We start from the raw sequence: 14,452 nt of genomic DNA, 5'->3' as shown, positions 1-14,452 counted from the left end.
CGGGGGCGGGGCCGAGTCAGACTCCCCGCCCCCTCCCCCTGCAACTTCCCGTGGTCCAGGTCTGCCGGCAGGTGAGTGGTGGGAGACGGTACGAGAGCGTGCAGGCGCACTTTGGTCAGTCCTCCCCTTGCCCACGGCGCGGGAGGGGGGGCCGGGGAGGAGGAGGAGGAGGGGGTTGGGGTTGTTGGGCGGGACTAACCCCTGAGCCGGACTTCTGTACTACGTTTCCCAGAACGCCTTGCGCGCTCAGGGCGCGGCATCCTCGGAATTTATTTCCACTGTCCTCTTCCGGGCTGTTTCACCTCCATTCACCCCCACTCCCCATCTGAGAGGAGGCTGCCGGTCAAAGGTCAGAGATTGATGGGGGCCCTTGTCCCCGCTCCTGTGCCCATGCCCTTGGACAGAAGGGGAATCTAAGGCAACACCACTGGCCATGGCCGCCAGGCAGGTGAGGCATGGAGTCCGGGTCGGATGAGGGTGACGGTGAGCCCGGTGGGGCCGGAAAAGGGAGCCAGGCAGCCTCAGGGCAAAGGCGCAGAGGTGGGAGATGCAATGTCTTGTTCGTGGGACAGCCAGGAGGCCAGTGACAGTGGATGGAAGAGTCAGGGGACTGCAAAAGTAGGAGTGGGGTAGGTTATGAAGGGCTTTGAATGCCAGAGAGCATTTTGCGTTTGATTCTGGAAGTGATAGGGAGCCACTGGAATTTATGGCATAGGGAGGGTTTTAGGAAAATCACTTTAGTGGCTGAATGAAGGATGGAATAGAGTGGAGAGAGACTTGAGGTAGGCAGACTCCCTAGCAGCTATTGCAATAGTCCAAGTGTGAGGTGATGAGGGCCTGGACCAAGGTAGGGGCCATGTCAGAAGAGAGAAAGGTGCATATTGGGAAGATGCTGCAGAGGTGAAATGGACCAGAGATGTGCAGGGGTGACTCGGACCAGAGGTGCTGCAGAGGTGAAATGGACCAGAGATGCTTCAGAGGTGAAATGCACCAGAGATGCTGCAGAGGTGAAATGGACCAGAAATGAGGCAGAGGTGAAATGGACCAGAGATGGTGCAGAGATGCTACAGGGGTGACATCGACCAGGGATGCTGCTACAGCCTGGATGTGGGGGTAAGAGATAGTGAGGAGTCCAGGATGACTCCTACAAGTTGTGAGCTTTGGGGTCTGGGAGAATGGTGGTACCCTTGATAGTAAGAGGGAAGGAAGGAGATGGGGAGAGTTTGTTGTTCAGATTTGGATATGTCGCACTCTTCATGACCCCATTTGGGGTGTTCTTGGCAAAGAGACTGGAGTGGTTTGTGCCATTTCCTTCTCCGGCTCATTTTATGAATGGGGAAACTGAAGCAAACAGGGCAAAGTGACTTGCCCAGGGTCACCCAGCTAGCAGATGTCTGAGGCCAGATTTGAACTCAGTTCTCTTGACCCCGGTCCTGGCTCTCTATCCTCTCTACCACCTAGCTGCCAGAGAGGGTTTAGTTGGGGGGAAAGATAATGAGCTCTCTTGGATATGTTGAGTTTAAGGTGTCTCCTGGTTGTCCAGTTGGAGATGTCTGAAAGGCTGTTAGAGATCTGAGCTCAGAGGTTAGCAGGGAGATTAGGGCCTGATACGTTGACTTGAGAATGAAAGAATGAAGAATGGACTGGAGTGCAGAGGCAGGCAGACCCTCCCACAGGCTCTTGTCATGGTTCTGGCATCCAAGGAGAGAAGGGGCCTGCACAACCACTTAGTGTGTGCCTGCTGAGGAACTCTGACTGCCTCAGGGCAGGGCCAGGGGCCAGAGCAGGTCAGCCTTGGCCTTGCCCAGGGTCCCTGGCTCCCTAGCAGCAGGACCCCATGAAGCTGCCCTGGTGTCTCTGTTCATTCTATTATGTTTTAGACTAAACAGAGGCACTTAGTCCTTCTCAAATAAGACTGAATCGGTCATCTGGAAGGACCCCATCCCCCCTCCGGACCTTGGGCCGACAGGTCAGTCCAGACAAAAGCATTTGGTGTTTCAGGGATTGGTGACCTTCAGGGATGTGGCTGTGACCTTCAGCCATGAGGAGTGGGGGCATCTAGACCCTTCCCAGAAGGCTCTCTACTGCGAGGTGATGCTGGAGAATTACAGGAACATGGTCTGCCTGGGTGAGGACCCCAGGCTCCCCTGGGACCCAAACACTGCCCCTTGGAGGGAGGGCAGGGGCCTCAGCTGAGGACAGAGTCATGGGGGACCTGCTGGGACTTCTTTGTTCCCAGATGGAAGGGTTTTCCTGGCTCCCTTCCCAAGGATGGGTCCTCAGTCCCCGCCATTGCCTTGGGTCCAAGACTGTCCCTGAAAGTCCCTGGGCAGCTCCTTAGAGACAGGACAGGCGCCAGTGGGCTGCTCCTGGGCCCCCTGAGCCTGCTGCCTTGTGCCAGTGAGAGGGGCTGGGCTGGACCTGTGGTGGCTCGCTGTCCCCAGGACTCTCATTTCCCATCACCAGGACTCGCCATTTCCCAGCCCAATGTGATGGACCAGTTGGAGCGAGGGGAAGCCCCTTGGACTCCTGAAGGAGAAGGCGCAGGGGGCAGCTCCACGGGTGAGTGTGAGAGAGCGCGCTGTGGACAGATGAGGGAGGCTGGTCATCCCCATGGGGGATGAGGAGCTGTCCTGGCCCCGTCCTATCTCTGCTTCTGTAGCTCAGCCAGGCCTTTATGCACCCTCATGCACCCTCACCTCTCCGACCTGGAGGGGAGTGCCCCACCCTCCTCTTCCCCCTTGTCTCTGGCTCTTCCCTCCAGACTTTTCTTTCCTCTTTCTCCCCTGTGTCCAGTGATGCCTCCTCCCTGGCACCATTATGTGTTTAGGCCTGTGTTGTCTGAAGGTCTCTGGCCCCTTCTTCACCATCTGTCACTTCTTTGTCCCCTGAGGCCCCACCTCCCTCTTCTTAAGGAATGAGGGTTAAGTTGTTGGATGGGTAAGTGAAGGGGCCTAAAATAATTTGATCTGTTCTCTGAACTCCCTTGCCTTGTGTGTCGGAAAGATGACCCCAGACCCTGCCCTCCTTCTACTCGGACTCCCTGGATTTTTTCATTCTCTGCCATCTCTGCTACTTTCCTATGGGAAGGGCCTTTCTCATGCTGAGAACTTTGGGCATGGTCCATGCAATGGCAGGAACAGCAAGTGGGCATGATGGCTAGACTGCAGGCCTGGGGTCAGGAAGACCTGAGTTCCAGTCCTGCCTCAGATAGGTACCAGCTGGGTGACCTGGCTGGGTCACTTCACTTCTGTCTGCCTCAGGTGAGAGCCCTGCCCTTTCAGGTTGTTGTGAGAATCCCGTGCGATGACAACTACCATACTCAGCGCAGTGTCTGGCGTGTCGTAGCTGTACGATATTGTTGTTAGGTTGTTGGGTAAGAGGAGGCTCAGGGTGGAGGGGGGTGAGGAGAGACACAGTCAGAAAGACTGGCTTGTGATAGAGGGGTCAAACATACCTCGTTCAGCCCTAGAGGGGACACACTGTCTCAGCTGTCTCAGCTAGTCAGCAAGCATTTATTAAGTACTTACTGTATGCCAGGCACTGGGGATGCAGAGAAAGGTCCTCAGGAGCCCACAGACAAGCTGGAAACAGGTGGATGGGAGTTAGTCTCTGAGGGAAGGCCTGAGGGGGGCTGGGGGCTACTGTGGGAGGAGAAGGGACGGGAAGGACCCCCACCCCCCACCCCTCTGCCCTAGGAGCTGTTTTCATTCTCATTCTGTCCTGCCTAGATCTGAGACGCTTGAGGACAGCAGCAGAGTGCCTGACCACTGAAGTTGGCTGTATCTTGTGTGATGGTCTGCTTTCCTCCCTCACTGCAGCCACGAGCTGGGCAGAAGCCTGGGCAACATTCTCGGTGCCTCCCCTTGGTGCGTAATCACCTCATTCCTGAGAGCGGCTTGTCCTGCCGAGCTGAGCCCGGTGCTTGGCACAGAGTCAGAGCTTATTTAGCAAGGAATTCACAGCTAATAAATTATACTAATAATTCGTAAATCAGTCATTATTAGCCTGAGCTAACTCTAAATTATTGCTAGTTAACTAGTTGGGCAACTAGGTGGCTTAGCGGCCAGTGTGCTGGGCCTGGAGTCAGGAAGATCTGAATTCAAATCCAGCCTTAGACACTTCCTAGCTGTGTGACCCTGTTTGCCTCAGTTTCCTCATCTGTAAAATGAGCTGGAGAAGGAAATGGCAAACCTCTCTAGTATCTCTGCCAAGAAAACTCCAAATGAGGTCATGAAAAGCCAGACGTGACCGAGATGAATAAACAGCAACCAGTTAACTAACACTTGTTGCTTCGCCCTCTTGAGCTGACTCCCTTGTGGAGTTACAAGTCATGGGTCCCAGCCTAGTCTTTCTGTTGTGGAAAAAAAACAAAGCCTAGTTTGTGTCATATATCAAGGTAGAGAAAAGCATTATTTGGGCCAAAGAGAAGGGGGTGGGCCCATGGGCTTCTTCCCAAGGGATTTCTGTGTCCAGGAGACCAGTGGTTCTGCCGGGTTCCCAGCCAGCTGGTCCCAATGGCCCTGGGGCCGTGTTGTATTGGAGGGCTCAGACTTGCTTGTCTGTTATCGGTCTCAGGGCTTTGAGATGGGCTGGGCTTTTTCTCTGGTCACCCTCACACCTCTTCTGCTTCTAACCAGAATAAAGGAATCTTCAAGCAATTAACAAACATTTATTAAGCACCTACTGTGTGCCAGGCACTGTGCTGGGTGCAGGGGATAACAATGAGATGAGGACCTGGGCTGCCCTCCATTTGGAGGGAGGTGAGTGGGACACAGAAAAATGTCCACAGTATGGATTTATTAAGTACACAAAGTAGATAAAGGCCAGCAGATGAGTGCGAAAGATGGAGCCTGAGCCATGTGTTAAAGGGAGAGGGGGCTCTTCACGCGCATGTGCATATGTGTACACGTGTGTGAGTGTGTGCACGTGAGATGAACAGCCGGTCCGGCTGGTCACAGAGGGCAGGAGGGCCAGTAGCGACCGGTCTGGAAAGACAGGCTGGGGCTGGCTTGTAGCAGGCCTTTGGAGTTGAATAGGACAGATCTGTGCTTAAGAAAAGTCATTTGGCCATTGGGTGAAGGAGAGAGAGCCTTAGGAGGGCAGCGTGGTGGTCGAGGTTGGAGTTTGGCGTGGGAGCTGTGGAGGAGGGTTGGAGGCAGAGGGAAGTGTACCAGGGAGCGCCTGGCAAGGTCTCTAAATAAAGATGGGGTAAAGGGAGTGAGCTCTGCAGGCCCCAGGAAGGACAAGGAAATGGGGTGGCTCATGTCAAGAAGGGGTCTCTGATGCAGGAAGGGAACAACCCTGTGACCCCCCATTGTACATATGAGAACGCTGAGGTAGGTGGAAGGGATGTGACTTGCCTACAGTCACATGGCTAGAAGGTGTCTGAGGCTCCCTCGATACATAGAACTTGGCAGTCAGGCCCTTGGACCAAGCATTGATGAAGCACCTACCGTGCATGTGCCATGCACTTTATAGTGATGATCTCATTGGATTGCTGTTTTATGATCCACAGTACAATTGGGGAAACCGTGGCAGGCAGAGGTGAGATGACAGAGCTGGTCATCTGAGGCTAGGCCTGAAGTGAGCCCAGACAGGATGCCTGGACTTTGTCCATGTGGTACTCTGAGGGGCTGATGCCCCCTCGACCCTGTGAGATGTGGGGCTGTGTCTGGGGCTCAGGTGGTGGAGCGAAATCTGCTTAAATTCCTGTAGTCTCTGTAACAATTTCTGCTTTTTACAAGGAAGGCTCCAAGCCATCCTAAATATTAGCTGACAGCTGCAGAATTTTCAGAAAGAGATCTGCGACAGAAGATCTAGTGGCCCTTCCCCATTTGCCTATCTCATAGCCTGAGGAAGGCCAGATGCCTTTGCCTTCTTTGTGTCCCTGGCGCAAAGCACAGTGCTTGGCCCACACAGTAGGACTTAATTGGTCCTTTTCACTGCTCAAGATCAGGAAGTTTCTTTTGTCTGTGACTCTTCCATCCCTGGTGCTATCCAGCCTCTTATCCTGCTGTGGTGGTCTCCCCCACCCCCATGACTTCTCTTTTGAGATTGTTGTATTTCTGCACCAAACTTTGTGTGTATATGTGTGTGTGTGTGTGTGTGTATGTGTGTATGTATTTCCAACTCACTTTGGCTGTTTCATGCAAGAGTGAGCTTCGTCTGATGCCCAGCCCTCCCAGGCCTTCCTCTATATTTCTATACTCTTCTTTTCATGCAACCATTAGGAGAAGTAGCCAGGACAACCTCCTTCCTCCTCCTCCTCCTCCTCCTAGTCTCCTCTGATTTTCCCCCTTTAAACCCCATCCTAGGATCCCTGGTTTATTTGCTTTTTAATTGACTTCCCTCACTACCCTTTGAAGACATTAAGGGACCTTAGTTTCCTACTCCAGTTAGAATGTTAGCCCTGCATCATTATGCAGGCCCTTCTGGTTGCTCAAATTCATGTACCTTTCTAGGTTTCTCTGGGTTCTTGTGTTTATATTTCAAAGTTCCTACTCTGCCCTGGTCTTTTCGTCAGAAATGTGTGGAAACCCTCTATTCCATGAAAGGTCAGTTTTTCGAGACCTGTCTTGGTGGGGTAAGTGATTCTTGGTTCTAGCCCCATTGCTTTTGCCTGTTGGAATTTTGCACCCCATGATCTCCTCTCTGTCTTGGTGGTAGCTGCCAGGTCTTGTGTTATCCAGACTGTGGCTTTACTTATTTGTTTTTGGTGTGGGTACTCTTTGTTGTGAGGAGTTGAGGAGTTTAAAAGAATTCCTTCTAGCTTCACTTTGCCCTGTGCAGTTTTCACTTATAATTTCTTTTTTTTTTAATTAAGATTTTTTATTTTTAGTTTACAACACTCAGTTCCACATGTTTCTGAGTTCCAGATTTTCTTCCCCTCCCTCCCCTGCCCCCTTCCCTCCAAGATGGCATAGAATCCAGTATATCTTCTACATATAGCTTTGCATTAAACTTATTTACACAATAGTCAAGTTGTAAAGAATTATGACCAATGGAATGAATCATGAGAAAGAAGAAACAAAACCAAAAAAAAGAAGAAAAACAGGGACAAAAAAGGAGAGCAAATAATTTGCCTCAGTCTGCATTCAGACTCCACAGTTTCTCTGGATGTAGACAGCTCTTTCCATCGTGAGTTGTTTTTGAACCTTGTATTGCTGAGAAGAGCCAAGTCTATCGAGGTGAGTCATCACAGAATCAATGTATCTGTGGTTGTGTACAGTGTTCTCCTGGTTCTGCTCCGCTCACTCAGCATCAGATCATGTAGGTCTTTCCAGGTTATTGTGAAGTCTGTATCTTCCCCATTTCTTATAGCACAATAGTCTTCCATTACATTCATATACCACAACTTGTTTAGCCATTCCCCAATGGATGGGCATCCCCTTGATTTCCAATTCTTTGCCACCACAGAAAGAGCTGCTATAAATATTTTTGTTCATATGGGTCCCTTTCCCACTTGTGTGATCTCTTTGGGATACGGTCCTCGGAGTGGTATTGCTGGGTCAAAGGGTCACTTATAATTTCTTGAACCAGAATATCCACATCCCCAGGTTATGTCTCCTTGACCTGTTTTCCAGGCTGCTGCCCTGCTCTTGACTCCCAAGTACTGTGGGGCTTTCTCTGGGGAGCCCTCAGCTCATGCTGCCTCTGGAGACAGAGTCATGTCGTGGGCCAGCCTTCCTACTTGTTCTGGGGCCAGCTTTGCTGGGGGCCTCTTTTCTTGTTGCCCAGGGGCTCCAGGGTTGGAAGAAGTCACTTGGACTCATTTTCTCACTATCTGTTCATCATTATTTGTTTGGCTTTTGCCGGGCAACCTCTGGGACTTTCCCTAGGAGTCCCCTGGCCAAGAATCCTTCCAGAATGTTTGAACTGATTGCCGTCTCACACTATAGACTTTTCCTAGACCCTTCAGATGTGTTCTTAGCTCAGAATTAGGGTTATATTTAGGATCAAATTATGAAGGAGAGGTGTAGACAAAAGAAGCTGCCTCTGTCTCAGGGAGTGGGAAGGGGTTGTCAGTCCTTCTGGGGGTGAGATCGGGGGGGTCTCCATGGAAGGAGCATAGTTGTGAGCACTGACCTGGGGCAGGAGGTTTGAGCACGGGAGCCAGGGAGTATTGTGGTAGGCCAGCCAGTGGGTGAGGGAGGGGAATTTGGGGGCCTTTGCAGAGAGGCACCATGGATGAACCAGCAGGGGCCTTCACCCATCATTGTTCCCCTCTTCTCTAGTGTGGTCCCTTGGTGACCTTTTCTAGGGCCAGCTAGAGGGTGCCACAGGGCACAGAGCATGAGCACCTGAGTTCAAATCCAGCCTTAGACACTCACTAGCTGTGTGACCCTAGGCAAGTGCCTTCACTTCTATCTGCCTCAGTCTCTTGAATGGTAAAATGACCCTAACCCTAAATAGTAGAACCTCCCTCCCAGGGTTGTGGTGAGGACACAAGATCATATTCATAAAACAGTTAGCATGGTGCCTGGAGCATGGGAGATGCCTTGGAAATGTTCATTCCTTCCCCTTCCCAACCCCTCACCTTATCGTGCAATTAGGAAGCATTCATTGAGCACCGTGCAGCCCCTGCTCTCAAAGAGCTTGGGACTGCGTGTGCACAGAGAAATCCAAGTAAGAGCATCCCGATGGCCAGCCAGAGGTTTGCAAAGTGTTTCCACCTGTCATCTCAGTGGCTTTGAGTTTCCTTTGGGGAGGTGCTATCATTCTCCCCATTTTAGAGACGAGGAAACTGAGGCTGACAGGTGGTGACAAATGACTTGTCCACGATCACTCAGTTAAGAAGTTCCTGAGAAAGTGCTTCAAGTCCCGAGTATCTGACACTTCAGCGTTTACACCTGGCTGCCCCGGTGTGTATTAGATCGTTGCAGAATGAGGCCAGCATCCTGAGGACAATGCGGGAGGCCCCTTTCATCATCCCTGACTGAGGGCCATTTTCATATCACAGCCACGTGGGGTTCCTTCACTGTGGCAGCCTGGGGAGGGAGATGGACCTGGCTCCAGGCCTCACCTCCATCACTCACACTGGGCTGGCAGGGTGCACCTGGCTCCAGGCCTCACCTCCATCACTCACACTGGGCTGGCAGGGTGGACCTGGCTTCAGCCCTCACCTCTGTCACTCACACTGGGCCAGTGGGGTGCACCTGGCTCCAGGCCTCACCTCCATCACTCACACTGGGCTGGCAGGGTGCGCCTGGCTCCAGGCCTCACTTCCTTCACTCACACTGGGCTGGCAGGGTGGACCTGGCTTCAACCCTCACCTCTGTCACTCACACTGGGCCGGCGGGGTGCACCTGGCTCCAGGCCTCACTTCCTTCACTCACAGGCACACTGGGCTGTCACAGTCACTCCTGTCTCCTTTGGAGGTTTAATGACCTAAGTGTTAGGAAGATGCGTTTGAAAGCAGTTTATACACCATAACTAACTGTGCCAACAAGACATCTCTCTTTCTCCACTTTAAAGTGAGAGTTGTTCTTCTGCATGAAAGGAGAGAGAGGACAGGGCATGTGTGTACCAAGTGAGTAGGAGGGAAATTCATATGTTTTCTTTCTTTCAGATTTGGAAACTAGACTGGAAGCCAAGGAGTCTGGTCCAGAGCTGGGCATTTCTGTGGAACAGTCATCCCAAAAGAGACTCACAAGGAAGGATCCCCCTGTTCTCCACTTGAGGGAAGCCTGGGCCCCCCATGAGAGGGAGCAGAGAGAGGAGGAGGAGGAGGTGGTCAGGGGTGATGCCAGGAGCTTCAGGCTGGCCCAGCGACCTGTCGGAGAGAGTGTCTATGATTTTGAGGCTTACAGAAGGAGCTTCAGGCAGTACTCAGATCTAAACAAATGGAACAGAATCTACTCCAAGAAAATATTTTTCAATTGTAATGAATGTGGGATAGGTTTCAACTGCAACTTATCTTTTGGTTCTTATCAGTCTATTCATGCTGGAGAGAAACATCATCAGTGTAGTGAATGTGGGAAGACTTTCAACCGCAGTTCATCTCTGACTTCCCATTATAGAATTCACACCGGAGAGAAACCGTATGAATGCAAAGATTGTGGGAAGGCCTTCTCCCATCGGTCACAACTTACCTCCCACCATAGGGCTCACACTGGTGAGAAACCTTATGAATGTAAGGAGTGTGGGAAGGCTTTCCTCCAGAGGGCACGGCTTAATCGGCACCAGAGTATTCACACTGGCGAGAAGCCATATCAGTGTGATGAGTGTGGCAAGGCCTTTACTCGAAGCTCCTCCCTCATTTCCCATCACAGGATTCATACTGGAGAGAAACCTTATGAATGCAACGAGTGTGGGAAGGCCTTCAACCGACGCTCCTCCCTTATTTCCCATCACAGGCTTCACACTGGAGAGAAACCTTATAAGTGTAATGAGTGTGGGAAGGGCTTTCGCCTGAGGGCAGAACTTGCCCGCCACCAGACAGTTCATACTGGAGAGAAACCTTATGAGTGTAATGTGTGTAGGAAGACCTTTTGTCTGAGGGCAGAACTCACCCGACACCAGACAATTCATACTGGAGAGAAACGCTATGAATGTAACGAATGTGGGAAGGCATTCACCCGCAATCCTTCCCTCATTTCCCACTACAGGATTCATACTGGAGAGAAACCATTTGAATGTAAAGAATGTGGGAAGGCCTTTGGCAGGAGAACAGGACTCATTTATCATCAGAGAATTCACACTGGAGAAAAACCTTACCAGTGTAGTAAATGTGAGAAGTCTTTCTCCCATAGGTCAGAACTTACTTCTCATTATTGGTTTCATCTTGGGGGGAAACCTTATAAATGTAATGAATGTGAGAAGGCCTTTGGTCAGAGAACACAATTAATTTGCCATCAGAGAATTCATACTGGTGAGAAACCCTTTGAATGTAAGGACTGTGGGAAGGCCTTTACACGCAGCTCATCCCTCACTTCTCATTACAGGATTCATACCGGAGAGAAACCATATAAATGTGTTGAATGTGGGAAGGCTTTTGGCCGGAGAACTGAATTAATTTATCACCAGAGGATTCACACTGGGGAGAAACCCTATGAATGTAAGGAATGTGCAAAGGCCTTCTCTCATAGGTCAGAACTTACCTCCCACCAGAGGATTCACACTGGGGGGAAGCCTTACGAATGTAAGGAGTGTGGGAAGGCCTTCCGCCTGAGTTCACACTTTGCTCGACATCAGAGAATTCATACTGGGGAGAAACCTCACAAGTGTAGTAAATGTGGGAAGACCTTCAGTCGGAGCTCATCCCTTGCTTCCCATCACAGAATTCATACTGGAGAGAAAACTCATGAATGTCATGAAGGTGGGGAGGCCTTCCATCTGAGGGCTGAACTTAGCCAACCTCAGAGAGTTCATACTGGACAGAAATCTTGAGCAGTTCAAGCCTGAGGAGTAGGACAGATGTGAGTCAGACAGGTCCCTCCCTGGGCTGGGAATTAGGGAGTTCGCATGGAAAGGAAATCCCATGGGTGGGCAGATCCTAGCTTGCTTGCTTTCCCAGTCTCACTCACCCTCAGGTTCTTTCTGTCCTTGAGCCTGATTCAGCATAGATGTTGGGATATGGAGGGGTTTGCCTCCTCTCACTTTATCTATGCTCTGTGCTTCCTTAGGCCCAGGCTTTTCCCTCTGCCCACGAGGCCTTCCTGCCCCAGGGTCTGGGGACAGACCTTGTTGCCTCTCATGGTTTTTTCCTTTGAGAAGAACTCAAGACTTGTTTTCCCTTCCTTCCCCTTTCCTTGGGAGGAGGTGAGCTGCTGGAGGCAGAGCGCACCCGTCCATCCACCCTGCCTGAGAGCGTGTGCCCCTGTCTGCTTCTCCAGTGTGTCCCCTTCCCACCATTGTGGCGGCGGAGCCTGTCTTTCTCTTGAGCTCTGTGTACTTCGCTTCAGTTTCTGCAAATCTTAAGCTTGTTGTGATCCACTCCATTCACATGTATCAGGAGCCTCCAGTTGGCTTCCAGGTCTTTCTCACACAAAGCTGGTATTGCAAAGCCTCCTCCCTGTGGGGAAGAGGTGGTATCACTGAGTCAAAGGGCCTGATGTTTGCTTCCACTGATTCAGACAGTTCCAATTTTTTCACCCAGATTTGTGCAACCAACTAACAGTGTCTCTGCACTGTCTCCTTCCCAGGACTAGCCCAATAACCTGCTCATTGCTGCCCTGTCTCCCTTCCTGCCCTTGCTGTCAGACTTCTTATGAAAAGGCTGCATTCAGCACCTCCAGCCCCTCACCACTTGCCATGACCTCAACATTCCGCAGCCTGGTCTGTCCCAGTTACTCCATGAAACCATTTAAAAGTCACCAGGGACTTGGTGCAGTGACTTATTTCATTGAGCAAAATGCCCAGTGAATAGGCTGCAAATGTTGGTGTTTGCCTTGGGTGCAGACAGCACCAAGAAGGCTCTGGCCCATTGGCCATCCTGTGTGTCAAACTTGTGCAAGACATTGGATGGAAGGCCCACCTTGAGCAGAACCCAGATCCATGATCCTTGGAGCAGTTCAGACATGACATTGGCTGCCTCCAGTCTCTGCCTCTGTTTTTTCCCAGCTTTGGCCTTTCCCTCACTGCTTAAGGTGGATGCTAGAAAGGTGTGGGAGGAATGAAAGTAGGTTTGATGAAAGGAGCTTGGTCTCAGTGGGGCATCCCTGTGAGGGGCCCTTTTCCATCCTTCACCTGCTTTTCCCTCTGTACTCACCGCAGGTTCATGTATTGTCTGTCTGCAGGTGACTCCCCCGTGGATGCATCCAGAGTGTCTCTCCCACATCCTCAGCTGCCATATCTTTCCAGACAGGCTTGATATTGCTGTCTTCCTCTTTTACTCTCCATTTGAGTCAACTGGCCTGCTTGTCTACCACTTCCAGTCTCCTGCCCTGGGCCTTCTCAGAGACTCTGCCCCAGGCCACGTGCTCTCCTTCTTCCCTGGGGAGTCCCTGGCTCTGCTCGGGGTTCAGTCAAGTGACAGCTCCTGCAGGTGCCACTCCTGATCCTCAGCCATTGTCACTGCTTCTCCACCCTCCATTCCATTACACACACACACACACACTCTCTCTCTTTTTCCACATATATACATATTACATTAATTTTGTTGTTTAGTCGATTTTCAGTTGTGTCCAACTCTTTGTGACCCCATTTGGGGTCTTCTTGGCAGAGATGCTGAAGTAATTTACCCTTTCCTTCTCCACCTCATTTGACAAATGAGGAAACTGAGGCAAATAGTGCCAGGGTCTCTCAGCTAATACGTGTCTGAGGCCAGATTTGAACTGGGGGGGTTGAGTCTTCCTGACTCAAGGCCTGGCACTGTGCACTGTGGCGCCATCTACCTGCCCTGTTTACCTGCGTGCATATGGTTTTCCCCATGAGAATGTAAGCTTTTGGAGGGCAAGGACCATCTAATTTTTGTCTTTGTAAGCCTAGTGTCCAGCACAGTGCCTGGCACTTAATAAATGCTTATCGAATTGATGCTCTCTGTGATTGTCTGTGTTTCCTCCATTCCCAACTCTCCTGCCTAAAGCCTGAGATTTTGACTGCTTTAGTGAGAGACCTCACCTTTTCTCATCACAGACTAGATGAGGGTTTATGGTTGGGGAGCCCCAGCTGCTGTCCGAGGGAGAGGTTCATTCCTGGTGGTTGGGAATTCCTGTTCCTCAGAGCAGGTTTATCCTCAGGCCAGTTATGACATCCTCTTCCAGGCTGACCCCAAACAGTTATTTGAACCTCAAAGTGTAGAGTTGTCTTTTCCCTTCCCCTTCCTCTTCTGCTCTCCAATCTTCAAGTCAACAAGCATTTATTGAGTGCCTACTATGTGCCAGGCACTGTGTTAAGCACTAGGAGTACAAATATAAGCAAAAAGAAACAGTTCCTGCCTTCAAGGGGCTTATATTCTAGTGGAGGGATACAACCTATAAATGGGGAGCTGAAGAGGGAGGGTGGAAAGTCCTTGTGTGGAGGCAATGTGGAGAAGTTGGGGGTGAGTCTTGGAGACCAAGGTCTTTTCCCCTACTGAGATCCCTTTTCCCCATTGAAGCTGCCTTAGTTCTGTTTCCTTTAGGAGTACTTCATTGTAAGAAATCTGGAATGTGGAGAGGCATTCTTTGAGTTCTTCCTCTTCTCCAGCAAGAAGGGCACACTGAACTTGGAACAATAGAAGAGCCTCTCAGTGGTGGCAAAAATACAGAGAGCCTACCTCTGGGGCTAGCCCTGCATTACACCCACAGAGGGCTTCTCGGTTGCCCACATGCAGCCTGCCATGTGGGCCATGTTTTCATGGAACCCCATCCTTTTCTCTGAGCTCTACGCTAATTTGGAGGTTTGCTCCAACAGGAGGGTGTTCTATACACTAACAGCTGATCTCTGATGGATGCCCATGGTTAAGAAGAACTTTGCTGTCAAAATCATCCTTTAGTTTTTTTTTTGTGTTGATGGTATTTGGTACTTT

At 50.9% G+C, this 14,452-nt stretch overlaps 1 protein-coding gene across 1 annotated transcript in view; it reads left to right on the top strand.

Annotated features, from left to right (window-relative positions):
- The first annotated feature begins 850 nt into the window (after positions 1-850).
- Positions 851-14,452, top strand: part of LOC118835899 (zinc finger protein 850-like) — a 125,685-nt gene continuing 112,083 nt past the window's right edge. The window contains exons 1-5 of the mRNA XM_036743194.1: positions 851-1,113; positions 2,002-2,128; positions 2,467-2,562; positions 3,732-3,869; positions 9,572-11,236. Coding sequence (XP_036599089.1) covers positions 1,051-1,113; positions 2,002-2,128; positions 2,467-2,562; positions 3,732-3,869; positions 9,572-11,236 — 2,089 coding nt within the window. The 5' untranslated portion in view covers positions 851-1,050. The remainder of the gene's footprint in view (positions 1,114-2,001; positions 2,129-2,466; positions 2,563-3,731; positions 3,870-9,571; positions 11,237-14,452) is intronic.

Source organism: Trichosurus vulpecula, chromosome 2 (genome assembly GCF_011100635.1).
Source record: "Trichosurus vulpecula isolate mTriVul1 chromosome 2, mTriVul1.pri, whole genome shotgun sequence".
Classification (NCBI taxonomy): Eukaryota; Metazoa; Chordata; class Mammalia; order Diprotodontia; family Phalangeridae; genus Trichosurus; species Trichosurus vulpecula.
The sequence above is the reverse complement of the archived record's forward strand: the minus strand, read 5'-3'. Positions and strand labels throughout refer to the sequence as shown.